General features: G+C 43.4%; 1 protein-coding gene across 1 annotated transcript in view; it reads right to left on the bottom strand.

Annotated features, from left to right (window-relative positions):
• Positions 1–14,810, bottom strand: part of FGFRL1 (fibroblast growth factor receptor-like 1) — a 93,061-nt gene that overhangs the window by 76,646 nt on the left and 1,605 nt on the right. Inside the window, exon 2 of the mRNA XM_009580479.1 lies at positions 11,949–12,221. Within this exon, the coding sequence (XP_009578774.1) occupies positions 11,949–12,221 (273 nt within the window). The remainder of the gene's footprint in view (positions 1–11,948; positions 12,222–14,810) is intronic.

Below are 14,810 nucleotides of genomic sequence, written 5' to 3' on the forward strand. Positions count from 1 at the left end.
ACGTACCCAAATCATTCCTGGCAAAGGGATGGGAGACACACGAGCGCTGATGGTACTGAAGATGTCGGGTGGCCAAATTCCTTTCTTATGCAATTCCACCGATCTACTCCTGAAAGCTGTTGCCCTTTTGTCTGTTTATCATGGCAAGGTTTCAACGAGCCACCACAAAATTCTCTGTAATTACCTAAGGACGGAGCACCCAGAGAACAACCTCTTGTTTCTGAAGGTCATATAGACGTGCTTTTACAATGGCCATGGTTACAGCTTCGCAGACACCTCCCCATAGGCTCTGAAAACCAACCCAGAGGAAAGGGGTTGATGGATTCCCCACAGATGAAGACAACCAATCTGCCAATGTGAGCAGAAGACGACTCGCATCTCAGGAGCGCTTCTGTCAGGACGGGAGGAGCACGCCTAGCACTTTGCTTGCATTTCAAGCCAAAGGCACAGACCAGCTTCTCAAAATTCACCCTCAATGTGGTGACGACACTCAATATTACTCCCTTCCCACAAGTGAAGGCTGCTGCATCTTCCAAGCCTCCTTGAAGGAAAGGGATTAACGAAACCACACTCAAACCAAAGCAGCTCACAAGAGACCTTGGCTGAAACAACCTTTTTGATGTCAAATTCCCACAACTTTCTCCTGGGTTGGAGTTTCTCCTGCCAAAGCACATGCGAGGGCTACCAGAAGAAACTGCAGTGGGCTTGCAGTTGTCAGGAGACGCTGCAAACAGAGCACAAACACTGGGCTGTGCCGGGGACTGGGGAGGCGTCATCCCTCTCCTCCATGAGATTCCTGGGATTGCTCTGGAGAGAGCAGCAGGCAGGTCTGGGAATCCCAACCTGCATCTGAAGTGGATCCAGGTCCCTTCCCAAATTCCTGGCCAGTGATCAAGGAGGACTGTCACCAGCTCTCCTCTCTCCTGCCGGCTGCACATTCAACAAAGGTGAGATGAAATCCTTGTTTACTTCAGCGGAAAGGTCATCATCATTTATTCCAGCTTAAAAAAAAACAACACAAAACCAACATGCCAACTCATATGGTTTCCCTTTAAGAAGAGAAACATCTAATATTGGACCAAAGAAAACTCAACAAAGAATTTGGTGGTGATGCTTTTTCCAAATCAAAATAGTTTTGCGATGGAGGATTCAATCCCAAATATTTTGAAGCCCTTTGTTGACAATCAAGCAGAAAACCGAACTCAATAGTTCAACTGACTTGACAACATTTTTCAGGGAAACAATGAATTGGAAGTTAAAAAAAAAAAGGTAATAGAAGTCCTATACATCATTTGGATTGTGTGATAAACTCAGATTTAGTGGCTTGGTTGGCATGAAGAGATCAGAAAACCATCTGTATTCTGCATTTTTTGCCCTCTAACCTTTGTCGTGTGTCTGTAAGAAAATTATATACACTCACAGGAACACACGTATCTATAGCAAGATGAAAGAAAAGAAGAAAAGAAGAAAGACTGCCTTTGTTGCACTGGATCACTGCAATGGAAAATAAAATTATTTGCTTCCCTTTAATTTACATCAAATATTTTCTGCACAGGCCTGTTAATAATTTAACTTGTTATTAAACAACAGCATTGTTCTCACTGTCTGTCTCCCTATTGTTCTGCCACTTGCAGTAATTTAAAACAACCCCAAAGAAATCACAGACAGATGCATTGTCTAGAGGACAGATGTGTTGACCTATACAGTGCTTTAACAGCTAAGCTTGCAAGGTATGTTTATGTTCTTCGCTTTTACTGCACATTAAAAGAAGGTTCTCTTTAAAACATCAACTTGAGAGCTGCAAAATACATCATGGGAGTAGAAAGTGAAGGGATAAATTCTATGTTATCTGATTCCTTTTACTGCTTGGAGGGGTTTTATTTCTCCCCTCTTTTCCTTGGCTTCAGTGCGAGGAGCAGGTTCCACCCCGTCAGCGCGACCAGAGTAAAACTGACATTTTATGAGTGGAAACAGTCCAAGGATGGTGGCTTATGCTCTTAACATCCTGACATCTCGAACTCTGAGAGCAGCAGCGGCACCGCTTCCAGTGGCTGCAGAACACCTTAAAAAGCAGCACAAACTGACAATGAAAATAAACTACGGTTGCAGCACTGCTGGAGTCTGGCAGCCCTTAACAAATACAGCAGCGTCTGGGTGTTAAAATACATAAATCTGTCATCATTACCAGGCTAAGGGGTCGTCATCCTATTCACAAAATAAAAGAACTGTGCATAATCAGTAGGGCAGGGAGTTCAGAACAAAGTACGCCTTTTACAAACTCTCAACTGCTGATAGATGGATGTTTGCAAGGGACTTAATGTCTTTAACAGGGTACGTTTAAGAAGGAGTGTAGGTTTCAGAACTCCTGGGATTAGTGCTTTTTTTCTCTTCTTTTCCAAATTTATTGCCAAAAGTGTATAATGTAAGCACTCAGGTCTTCTGACTATGAAACCCACGTTATTATAAAGTAAGAAGAATCAAAGCGTTCTAGCACAATGATATTATTCATCAAGCACAACACAGAATATTTTCTTTCTCTCATCAAACAAAAATAAATTGGATTTAAAAATAGGTTTATACACTAATTGCCAGCTAATTTGTTGGTGGGTTTTTTTTTTCTTTTCTTCATCTTTTTCTTAATGTGGATGCCAAAGACAGCACAGGAAAGGTAGAGAACCGGACCCTACAGGAATGTAAAAATACACCTCCTCAACAACCATACATTTTAACAGGCAACATATCTACATGTATGGATAAAGAAGCAGTACGTGAGCGATCAGTGGTGTGTATGTGCATTTAAAGAAAGAGTCTCCAAAATCAACATTCAAGCTACACCTTATAAACCAGCCCAACTTGGTACTGTTCTTTCTATAATAAATATTATACACTGTGCCTTAATTTACAAGCGTGCCTTTTGTGCATTTCAGAGTTAACTGATATCAAAGGAACTAAAATTCGGCTAAAAACCAGTATCAGTGGTATTTTCTGGGCAAACTGAGGACAGCAGTGCTGTATGATGGCACTAGTAAATGGGGCACAGTGCTCTCTGGCAGAGATCTCCTGGAGACACTGTGCCCATGAAACTCAACCCAGCTTCAGTGGTCCTCTGAGTCCAACGAGGCCATGCTAAGTCCTCCACTCCCAGCCTTTGGCAAGAAGAGGAGGGATGGAGCACAGGTGCCAAGGAAACACTGTCAGGAAAAGGAAAGGACAGTAGTAGTTGTAGGAAAGTTAACAGAAAGATCCTGCTACCTGGGGAAGATGGTCATCTTGGATGGTTGGCAAGATGGTAGATACTTCAAAACTGTTGATGACCAGGTCTGCAATTAGCATGATGGCTTCTCATTACTTAGGGCCCTATTAATTAGAAGACTCTTAACCACTATTCTGCAGTCACAGCAGACCTTGACTGGGAACCTAGACCACCTTCTGCATGCCTGCTTTCCACACACATAGGTAGATACCTCAAAACTGTTGATGACCAGGTCTCTGCAATTAGCATGATGGCTTCTCATTACTTAGGGCCCTATTAATTAGAAGACTCTTAACCACTATTCTGCAGTCACAGCAGACCTTGACTGGGAACCTAGACCACCTTCTGCATGCCTGCTTTCCACACACATACATATCACCTGCTTGGACCAGGGACTGCCTTGGCTTTACTCACAAATGCAGCCATTTCTAAGCATTATAGATCCATAGAGGTGGACAAATCAGCGGCTGTGCACATCAGCATTGCTCTGTCAACACGGGCTGAAATTCTGCCCATTAGTAACAAAGACAATGATTAATAAAGTCAGAGGCAAAAGATGTTTTTAGCCTCAGACATATTGACGAGAAAAACCCAACATACGCCGCAAACTCATTGGGATCAGAGGCTAATTCTATTAATATCATTTAACAGAAGGAAGCCATAAATTGCTCAGATCAAACACACTTTTAACGTCAGGCTGCCTGGCATTCTGTATTGTTTTCATTCCCAAACAATATTCATGCAGCAAACAGAGCTGCAGTTCGCTATTTGCATGGGTGTAGCAGCAGCTACGCAATCCAAAGCATCTGCAAAGGATTGTGGGCTAAATGCATCCATATGTCCTGCATGCCTCGAATTTACACTGGCTGCAGCTCTGGTTTGCCGCAGTCTACCACAGGATGGAGTAGGGGGGGGAAATTATATATCCATACATATATGTATGAATTTCATGCTTACATCCATGGAAAAAAATCTTTTCATTTCCTTTAAATTGTGAACAGGTGTTGTCACCTTCTTAACTTGGCTTCTATGTTACAGCTTCACGAAGGGAAAAAAGAAATCTACCCGAAACAGTGAGGCTTTTGTTAGCCAGAACATGATGTATTGATAAGCATACTGTAAAGTTTGTTATAAAATCAAATGAAACTAATAAAACCTAACAAAGATCTTGTAAAAACTGTGGACATTATACAGCATTAGCACTGAGTTATGTTATAGATCTGGACTTGGAAGAAAGAAGACTGCTGCCCGGTTGTGATGTTTTTCAGCCTTTTACACCCGTTCACCGAGAGCCGTCAGTCAAATCACTTGGTGCTACATTTTTGATCAGTCATTTTTAGGATAGTTACAGCTAATACTGGCACTCACATCATCACCTCTTTATGGAGAAAGAGCTTTTCAAGAACAAATTATTATGGGCTGTTGTGACATGAATCTAGTGTAGCACTCATCAAAATGACTAAAACTAGTGAAATCGTTTTCCCGCAGCAATCCAAGAATAGTCACCTTTTCATTTTGGCGTATTTCTCTCTCCTTCTTTCCTCTCCCAGGACAGTGGACATTTTCCAGGACTAAACATGCCGCATATGTGGACAGGGAGTTTGTTGGACTCTGCGCAGGAGTCTCCAAATGAGGAGGAAATGAAGCACCACTGAAATTCAGGGGATAGGAATAACTCATTGCTTTTAGATTCCTTTTAACATGTATGCTTCTGCTGTCCCTGGGCAATACCAAGTTTGGTTAGGGTGTGTGTCTTCATGCCTACACTAATAAACACTCAGAAGGAAGAGCCCTCACTTGGGTGAGGGCATCATTAGTCAATGATGAGTCACCTCCAGTGGAAAAGGAGCTTCATTTCCAAGTGAACAGTTTTTAGCTATGAGTTTGCACCAAAACATGAAAATACTCACATTTTATGTACCGAGCATTTCATTGACTCCTCTAGTCAATGGGATCAGTTCATGCAGATTGACAGTCTCTTACCACAGGCTGACACACAGGATCCCCTCACTTGGCAACATTGCTTAGACAGGTCTTGTTATAGAATCATAGAATCATAGAATTATTAAGGTTGGAAAAGACCTCTAAGATCATCGAGTCCAACCAGCAACCCAACACCACCATGCCCACTAAACCTTGTCCCTAAGCGCCTCATCTACATGTCTTTTAAATACTTCCAGGGATGGTGACTCCACCACTTCCCTGGGCAGCCTCTTCCAAGGCCTGACCACTCTTTCAGTAAAGAAGTTTTTCCTAACGTCCAGTCTAAACCTCCCCTGGCGCAACTTGAGGCCATTTCCTCTCGTCCTATCACTTGTTACTTGGGAGAAGAGACCGACCCCCACCTCGCTACAACCTCCTTTCAGGAACCAAAATGAACCAAATGAACCAAAGCCCTACCTGCATCTCCACAGAGGGGTTGCTGTGACCCAGTGACACCACACCACAAGTCCTTGTGCAATGATTGCAATTGCTAGGCCTTGAGGAGTAAACTAAGGCTCCCCTTTTCTGCTCAGCTCCCAAAGGCCAAAAACAATCTGAGCTTTAATTAGCAACATAACCATTACTAAGCATCAGTGACTATGGCCAGATCCTCATCTGGTGTTAATCACACTGCGTATGCACAGGAGGCCACCAACGTAGATCCAGCTGCTGGATTGGGGCCTTAACAAATTAAACATGAGAACTTTGTTACTGTTTATTGTCACAAGGAATTCTTCATTTCCATATAACAACTGACTAATCTTCATCAGTCATGATTATATGCCCTGTGATTGTGTTAACGGTCCCACGCTGGATGGGCTGCCTTTCACACTTTGTGTTGAAGTAAATGCGCTGAAGACAGATTGCTAACTCCTACCATGACCAGCACAAGCCACACCACCTTGTTCTCAAATGCAAATACTGCACCTTTTTTTTCTTTTTTTAAGTGTTGACTCATTTCAGTTTTTGCTTAGCACTAGCAGTCCCTTGGTGCGCACATTGCTGACTCAATGTTGATTCACATCTTCTTGCTGAGCACATCTCTCTCTGGTCCCCAGAGTTTATTAAGAGGCCAAAACCTGAACATAAATGAATTTGTCATGCTTTTCCAAGATGGCTGGTGGCACCTGACTCTGTGCTACAAATGTTTTCACAGCTTTTGCACTATAAATGAGTTCTGAGACACGGATTGATGACTTCATTGGAGAACTGTAATGCAAACCATATTTTACTGTACTTGACTTTTTTTCACACAGTATTTTCTACTACTACGAGCAGAAAAAAGCACATTAGAATAAATATCCATTCAGACATTGCCATGGGTTTTTTTTCTGGATACTTATGCTGACTGTTTTTAAAAAAGGGTTATTTTAATGCAAATTTTTCACACATGCCTGTTATCAAAGAGAGCTGTCTTTGGACAAGCTCTAAAAAAGCATAAAATAGCAGCTGGCTCAGACTACTTTAAAGATAAATCATCTGATGTCAGGGAAGATTCTCAAAGCAATCAATTGCAGCAGACAGACAGCAGACGTTTAATAGTAAATTTGATTTGTTTGAAAACTAGATGTAGCTCAATTTCTGAACAGCCCATCAGAGGTTTAGGACAACACGCTGCACTCTTCCTCCTACTCTCTGCATCAAGTTTTTACTACTCCACAGCCTGAGTGGGGCCAAGTGGCTCGGTCACTCAGAGGGCCAGGCACCAGTGGGGGGTATGAACTGGATGGATGATGGATCCTTCACCAAAATCTTCCTCCAAATAAACCCAAAGAAGAGAAAAAACAATTGCAGCAGTCAGAGATACAGGGCAAGAAAGAGAAACACTGGAGCAGCTGCTCCTTGGACTTATATGTTGATCTTTTTTTGCTGAGATGCACCCAAGCAAGATGTGTCTTTGGCAGTTTACAAACTCCAAATGAAGCAAGAAGCCTACAGCGCAGAGACAATCCCAAACTCTACTCTTGTTGCTGCTTCCTTTTTCTTTGCTACAGAAGGTAATAAGAAACATGCATCCAGATGCAAAAATAGAGACAGTTTTATCTTTCATCACTTGGTTGAGCAACTGATGCAAGATGAAGTATTTACTGGCAGCACCTGTAGCAATAGCCCCGCATGCTGCAATGCTGGCACACCTTGCAGGATTTGGCCCATCACACTTCCACAAGTGAAAAGTCTTCTGTGTTATGCACTAGTGAAAGAGGTCATTATGCTACGGCATAAATATTTACTAATATTCCTTCCTACAGCTGGTCACCAACAATTTTCCCTTGAGAGAACGACCAGACTTCTGGAACAAGTGATACTGTTTATTATTGCAGAAAGAGATGGTAATGGAGGTTGTCTAGCACCTCCTTGTTAGAAAACTTTGTTTTCAGTTATTTATAAGTCAGGCCCATTTGGGCTAAGTCTCACCCATTTGGGCTAAGATTTCCCAGGGAGGGTCTGACGGCTGGAGGGTGCGATGGCTCCATATGTGCAACCTCATAGTTTCTCCAGGCTGTCCCCAGCTTGATACAGGCTTCAGTTACACCATCACATGCTATTTTTTTCTGCAGAACATACCTCCATTCAGCACACAAGGTGGAGAGTTTTCAAATAATGAGAAGCTATTCAACATTTTGTTTCTTCCTCTTTGGCCTTAGGCTTCCCTTTAGAGCATACTAGCAAGGAAGTTTTATTCTGCAGTAAAGAAACCGCAGGTTTCAACCAAGCATCTAAAACCAAAATAAAGTTACTTTTCACACCTGTAGGTTATAAGTCAGCTCTTCTGAATTGATTCAGCTCAGAAAAAAACCTTAAAGATAAGATTTTCACGGGCATCATTGTACAAATAACTTTTTGGGAAGGTACAGCACATTTGTTTTGATGAGCTACAGATAATTTTCCACAATAAGGAACCATTGTACTTAATAACTGCAATGCTGGTTTAATACTGATTAAAGAGAAGTTCCTCTTCCAGCATTTGTAAATCTGTCTGCAGTATAATTGGCATCCCAAATCTTGTGGTAAGCCACAAAAACTATTAAGGCTGGCTAGGAAAGGAAATTGTAGTTTTGACTTATATTGGTTATCTGCTTTTACTGGCTTACATTTCACGCAGGAGTGTATTAAAGCAGGATTCCTTGGATCTTTGGGAGCTGGGCCCTGCAGTCTGAGAAGATGGGAAATAAGCAGGGCAGAAACCAATTGCTACCATCTGGGTTGGCAAAACCTTTGTCTGAGAAGCAAGATCAAAAACCTAGAACAAGAGAAGACTCCCTTCCAACACAGCAGCAAGAAGATGCTAAATTAGGAAGACAAGACTTTATCAAGTGTTATGAAGGAGGAATAGTCTTTTAGGGTGAGACTTAAGAGGTTTAGACTCAACTCTGAGCCACAGCTCATATTTTATGTGGTCTTGGACTAATCACCTGGTTTCTCTTTGCCTTAGTTACCATCTGTAAAATCACAGAAATCCATCTCATCCGCACTTACAGACTGAGAAGTCCTCCGGCCTGGCAGCGTGTAGGTCTGTCTACCAGACATGTAAAGGCAGACCTACGTTTGCTCTGCTCGTGCACTGAGCTGGCTGGCTGCAAGCAAGATCTGTCATGAAAGTCGCAAAGCGACATTTGAACAGGCTTATACCAAAATTATTGCACCTCACAGAGACCAACCTGCAACGTAGACAAGGGAGCTCACCTCTGCCATGTCTGCTGGCACCCACTGGTGTTGGCGGATCCACCGCCCTTTTTTATTTCTTTGTACAATGTCATAGATTTTTGTTGGTTCTCTATACTCTAATGGAATATAAAGACTAGTAAGAGTTAAGATTAATAAGAGCTATATAGTACTGAGTGCAGGCAGAGAGGTTCAAGACAGCTGAATTTTAGTCTCAGCTCTCTGTAGGAGCTTGCATAAACCATCACCTTATCCTGCTGCAGTGTACACGTATATAACACAGGTGTGACAGCTCCTCGCTTGCCAGTGGTGTGGCAAAGCTCAGTTAAAAGCACATAGCATAACTCCAAAATCTTTCAATATGCTACTGTATAGATTCCAGATATTACTGCTTAAATTCCCAGAATGTTTTCATGTCAAAATGGATTTTATTTTTTCAAGTCCCAACATTTAATGAATCATTTGATGCTATTCTAGATTTAATACCTTAACCACCTTGCCCATGTCTGACACCTGCATGGTTTTACATGTCTGGTGTCAGCAGTAAAGCTAGAATAAGAGGGCTTTTTCTCCTTTGAAGGAGTGGGAGGATAGAGAGGCCATATGGTTCAAAAGGCCACTCTGCCTAATGAAGTTTGTGCTTTCCGGAGCACAAACAAAACAGCTCCATCAATTTGATCTTCATCCTCAAAACCGACATGCAGTTGGTCTTAAAACACTGCCTCCTTCTCAAAAATCAACAAAGGATTGATTTGCTCTCAACCAAAAGCATTTTCACCAAGGCGAACATGAGCATCTGGCCAATGCATTAAATGTCTGGATCCTTTGAAAGAATAAGTCAGTGATACCTTGTGTTTACTTGCAGACCTTGGCAAGAAAGACACTAGGGGAACATTTGTTTTCAGGGGAAAATGTTCTAGTGAAAAGCAATTGGTTTGAAACATTACGTGAACACATCTGTACCACTGGAGACGAGGGACATAAGTAACCCGTCAAAAATGGTCTGAGCAACAGCAATGCACAAGGGTACACTGTGAGACAAGGAAGGAAGGTGCAAAGAGTCTAAGAAATACTGGGTCTAGCCAGCATTAGAACAAGGATGCATGGAGATGAACAAATAACTCAGCCCATGTCTCTGCCACACATTTAGTTTGAAGTTACCCTTTTCTTGGCACTTGGTGATCAATATTTGTTTGCACAGGGCTCAATCTCACACCCACAGAGGCCAGTGGGAGCTTGCCATTTCCTTCCATAGCTGCCCGATGAGGCTCCAGATAACTAGTGTTTGTGCCCAGGGCTTTTCAGTGCCAAATATAATGAACACTATTGTTCTTAACACAATTAAATTTGATAATCCAATTTCCCTGAGCAACTGAATTGGAGTTTTTGCCTCAATCTTTCCTGAATTCTCGTCCAACTTTTACCCTGTGCCTCCTGGCTTTTCCCTTCATTTGTTTCTGTTGTGCTACCAAGAATAGTCAGAGCCTTCTTTGACTCACAGATGCCTCGATGCCTCTTCGCCTTGGAGTAATGGGAGCTGGCTTGGGCCCTGAGCTTTGTAGAAGATACTGGATGAGACAGAAGATCAAAGACTTTGGCAGCCTCCACATACTGCAAAAGCACAAGCAGGACTGAAGCAGAATCCTATAGCATTCCTTTCTCCACACCAAACAGTCTGGAAAGCATGTCCAAAAGGAGTTTGTATAGACAGGACTCTTTATAGACTATTTCCACTTCACCCTTTTTGCTCAGGGTAACAAAGAAAGGTGGATGAATGTGGATAGGAAAGAGATGAACGAGGAAAATCGAATCTGTAAACTATAAGATGGCTTTTGCAGCTTTATCCTACTGATGCTACAGGAGTCATACAGCAAGAGAGTTTCCCTCACTTAAGCATCTCTTTCCTGATAAGACCTTTCTGTTCTGGTCTCTCTCCCATACTGGTTCTGCAGCGAAGTACATTCTCCAAGAATCACCCTGTTATCGGGTGATAATCCTCCATCAAGCAGCACCAAGTGTTTGCTACATGCTCTGAGTCCACAGCAGCCCTCCTACTGCGAAGAGGAAGAAGAAATAGAACAAAACCAGGCCAAGTGCCAACCAGTAGGCAGCTGGAAACTGCCCTAAACTCTGTCTTCACTTCCACTGTCTGAGAGAAACAGAACTTTGTAGACCAGATACTGGGGGTGCTGATCAGGCAATAGGGTAAGCAAGGTACCTGATCTCACCCCCTGCTTTGTAACTCTCCCCTTTGCTCCCTCAGCATCCTCCAGCATGCCAAATTTCACCCAGCTCTTCCCCTCCTCCCAGGCAAGGACCAATGAGCATATTTTTGTGGCAGCCACAGCAGAGGAATCTCTGATTACCCAGAGAAGTGTCTTTGGGGGCCTTCAGGAATGCTCAGCCCAGCAGGCGACCCCAAAATCCCATCGCCAGGCCAAGCAAGCCCTTTGAAGCTGGTCAAAAGCACAGCCAGTGAACTCATGGTCACCAAGACGGCACCTGAAGCTTTTTTTAATCTTGCCTCCGCCAAGGGGATTTCTCAGGAACTGAGCATCCCTGGGTCATATGCCAGCTCTGAGCTTTGTTTCAACCTAAATATTATTATTCCTGAAGACACCATGCTTTGCAGAAGCTCAGTACATGCATCTTCCAGCTGTGCGGTTTTATATGGGTGCCTTAACATTTGTTTTGAGAACTATCCTGTTCCAACAGCAAACATAAAGATCAGTGTGACCTCTCCTTATCGCACAGCCTTTCCTGTGTGGAATTCATTGTGATCTGGACCCTAGTGACTATTGCATCATTTCTGTTTATTTGTAACCTTTGGCACTGTGTAATCTTATCTGCCTGCAGCCGGCTGCAGCAGAAGATGTGCAGCAACATAGCCAGCTCTGGCAATCCTCAAACACTGGAAAGGGCCAGTTAAGAGTGGAGGTCAGTAAATGATTAGCAAAGCAAATCTGCAATCACTGACAGCTACACAGAAATCAGCTCGCTCTCTCCCCGCCGAGCAGGTGAGCCCTGGCTTTTCTCCAGCTCTACTCACCAATGACGATGAGGGTGTAGTTCACATTGGTGCTGCCAAAGCCATTGGTGGCTTTGCAAATGTAGGTTCCCGCGTCTTCGCTTTCCACCTCCTTGATTTTCAGCCCTTGCTGAAGGATTCGGAACCTTGTCCAGCCGCTGTGGATAGTGCGTCCATCCTTCATCCACATGGTGAGAGGAGGGGGGTCGCCCTCCACTGGGCACAGGAGCTTGATGGTCCTCCCTAGCCTCACGGACTGACGGTGAATCACTTTATCGGCAATCCTTGGGGGGCCTAAGAAAGAACAGAGAGAGGAAGATCTGTTATTGCTTTTGCCAATGATATAGCACCGATTTAAAGACCAGTCATCAATCAGGGCATTGCATTGACTGCTATTCAGAGATATAGTGAAAAGTGCTTACCAAAAATCACTTACAACCAAGGCTAAAAATGCTGGCAAATACAGAGGGATACAACAACAGAATACTGGTTTTCTGCAAGACCTGAAGCTGTAGCCTTGCCATTATCAGCAGCTCATGCTAACCCACCAGGGAAGCCTGGTTCTGAGTCTCTTTCGCTTTTCCAAAGCACCCTCATTTTCCTGTATCAAGGAGGAGTCCAATAAACAAACTATTCAGCTGTATTTGGTAAAGCAACTGTAGTTGTTTTAAACTCAACACCTATCCTGAAGGCAAAATTAGTAACAGCACTGGTACTTAAAAGAAAACACTGCTCCCCCCCACCCCACCCCCCCCTGCAAATGTTATAATCCTTTCATGTTGTATGTACAGTAATTCCCTTTAATAGTCACCAGATGGGCTTTATCTGAGACACATAAGCCTGCAGTTGTCGGACATAAAGCATTCATTGGGTAGTGCTTCACCGAGAGATACAGCATAGCTTGACATGTTAACATTGCCTATAGTCCAAAAGAAGATATTTTTATAAATTGCCTTGGCAACCCTTCTGGTCTGACCCGACCGACAAATATTTGTTCTTTGTAAAAGGTGATAATTTCATGCAAAAAGAGCGTCCCTGGAATGCCACAGAGTGAACACACTGTTTGCCACATGATAACAGGATGCATTTGGACAGGCCAACACTCAGAAAAAAGAAGCGATAAAGACTCCAACAGCGGGAATGGTCCCGTAGCTGAATTCAAACCGGAATTTCTTCCCAAGGCTCTGAAAAGTTGAAGCAGAGAGTCTTTTTCCTGCATCTGCCTTTTCGGCCTTTTCATTAATTGCACAAGTTCCCCACACAAACTGCAATACCAATGCTCTTCCCAGAATAGTCTATTAATGGGCGTGATAATAAGTGCCCTGCTCTTGCATAAGGTCAAAATGTTTTGCTAAGGATTGCTGATGCTGAGTTGCACCCAAAACCCACAAGATTTTTGTGGGATTTGGAACTGTTCCCTCATATTTTATTCCTGTTCCTAGTGTTTTGCAGGATTGCACCCACATGGGATAAGCTACAGAGCTCATATTTGCACTTCCTCATGACTAATTCCTATTATTCCAATGTCTGCCTGAATTTTCCCCAGCATGACTAAGGCAGTACATATAGTCCAGCTCATGAATGACTACAGAGCTGCTGTCGCAGTTACTCACGTTGAATCGCACCCGTTAATTTTGCACCTTTACAGCTGGTGAATAGAAGTGCTGCTCAAGCTGAGAAAAGAGTCATAACTAGCTTGAAACTCATTAATTAGTTTAACTAAGAGCCTGGTTAAACCAATGGGTCTTAGACACACTCAGATTCTGATGAACTGCTGAAGACCCAAAGTGGGGATCTTGAGAGCACTTATTCTGAAAAAGTCAGTCCCTGGCAAAGATAACACCCATCCCTGCACAGCTTCTGCAGACACCTTGGGACAGTGTCTCGGAGGTGATGGTGCCCTCCCAGATTCCAAGGGAACTGGCAAAACACCATGAGAAATCCTCCCTGTCCAGGTCTTTCTAAGCACTGCAAACCACACTGTTAATGTTCTTCACCTTGGGAGATCTCCAACCAGCTCTGTGGATGGAGAGATAATCCCAAGATCCTTTGAACGCTGATCTGACACAAGTTGCCTTGCTGAATCTTTTAAAGAGGTTGTGTCTGTTGGCTTTGATAAAGTAGAATTCACCAACACCAGGTGAGGATCCAGCCCCAAATTCTGCTACATTTCCTTACATGGTGCAGCATCTCACTCAGCGTAAAGGAGCAGAAATGTTCAGACAAGTCCACAGCCTTGTTGAAATTCTGGGTTGGCCCTTGGAGAGGTCCTTTCTGACCTAGAGCCCTCCCAAACCAAGTCAAACTTTAAGAGTAGCTTCATTGCAATCTACTTGTGAGTCAGAATACTATGCCATGCATATTCAAATGGCAAAAACAGATCTATAATTAGTGCTGGGGAAAAATGTTTGGTGCAGGGCAAGCAGGGACAGTGCAGAGAGAGCACCCTCCTCCCAACTTGGAAACCTGCTGTAGCTCCTTCAAAATCCCTTTCCTTCCGACATTCAGGTTGACTCCTGATGAATTTTGAGACCTGGAGGAATCAGATAGTTTCCCACTCACGTCATGTGCCTCGTTGGGGCAGGCTGCACAAGCGGCTCTCCTGATGGCACCAGAGTTGCCTCTGGATCTGTCACATGTTTGGGTCAGTGGTAAGCTTGGTCCTCCTAAATGCCATTTTCCTTTGATTGACCTTTCGTTCTGAGGAATTGTTGGATCGCTCTCTGTCACAGGATCTATTCGCAGACCTTTATGACATTTAGAAAAGGGTGCGTTTCTTGAAGCCTTTCTGCCTGAAAAGAAAAACACTAGCACGGTCCTCTGCAGCCCTTCATTAGCCCCTCTAGTAACTTTCTCAGGATGAGGAATAAAAATTTCTCCCCA

This window comes from Fulmarus glacialis, unplaced genomic scaffold, assembly GCF_000690835.1.
Source record: "Fulmarus glacialis isolate BGI_N327 unplaced genomic scaffold, ASM69083v1 scaffold176, whole genome shotgun sequence".
NCBI classification, from domain to species: domain Eukaryota; kingdom Metazoa; phylum Chordata; class Aves; order Procellariiformes; family Procellariidae; genus Fulmarus; species Fulmarus glacialis.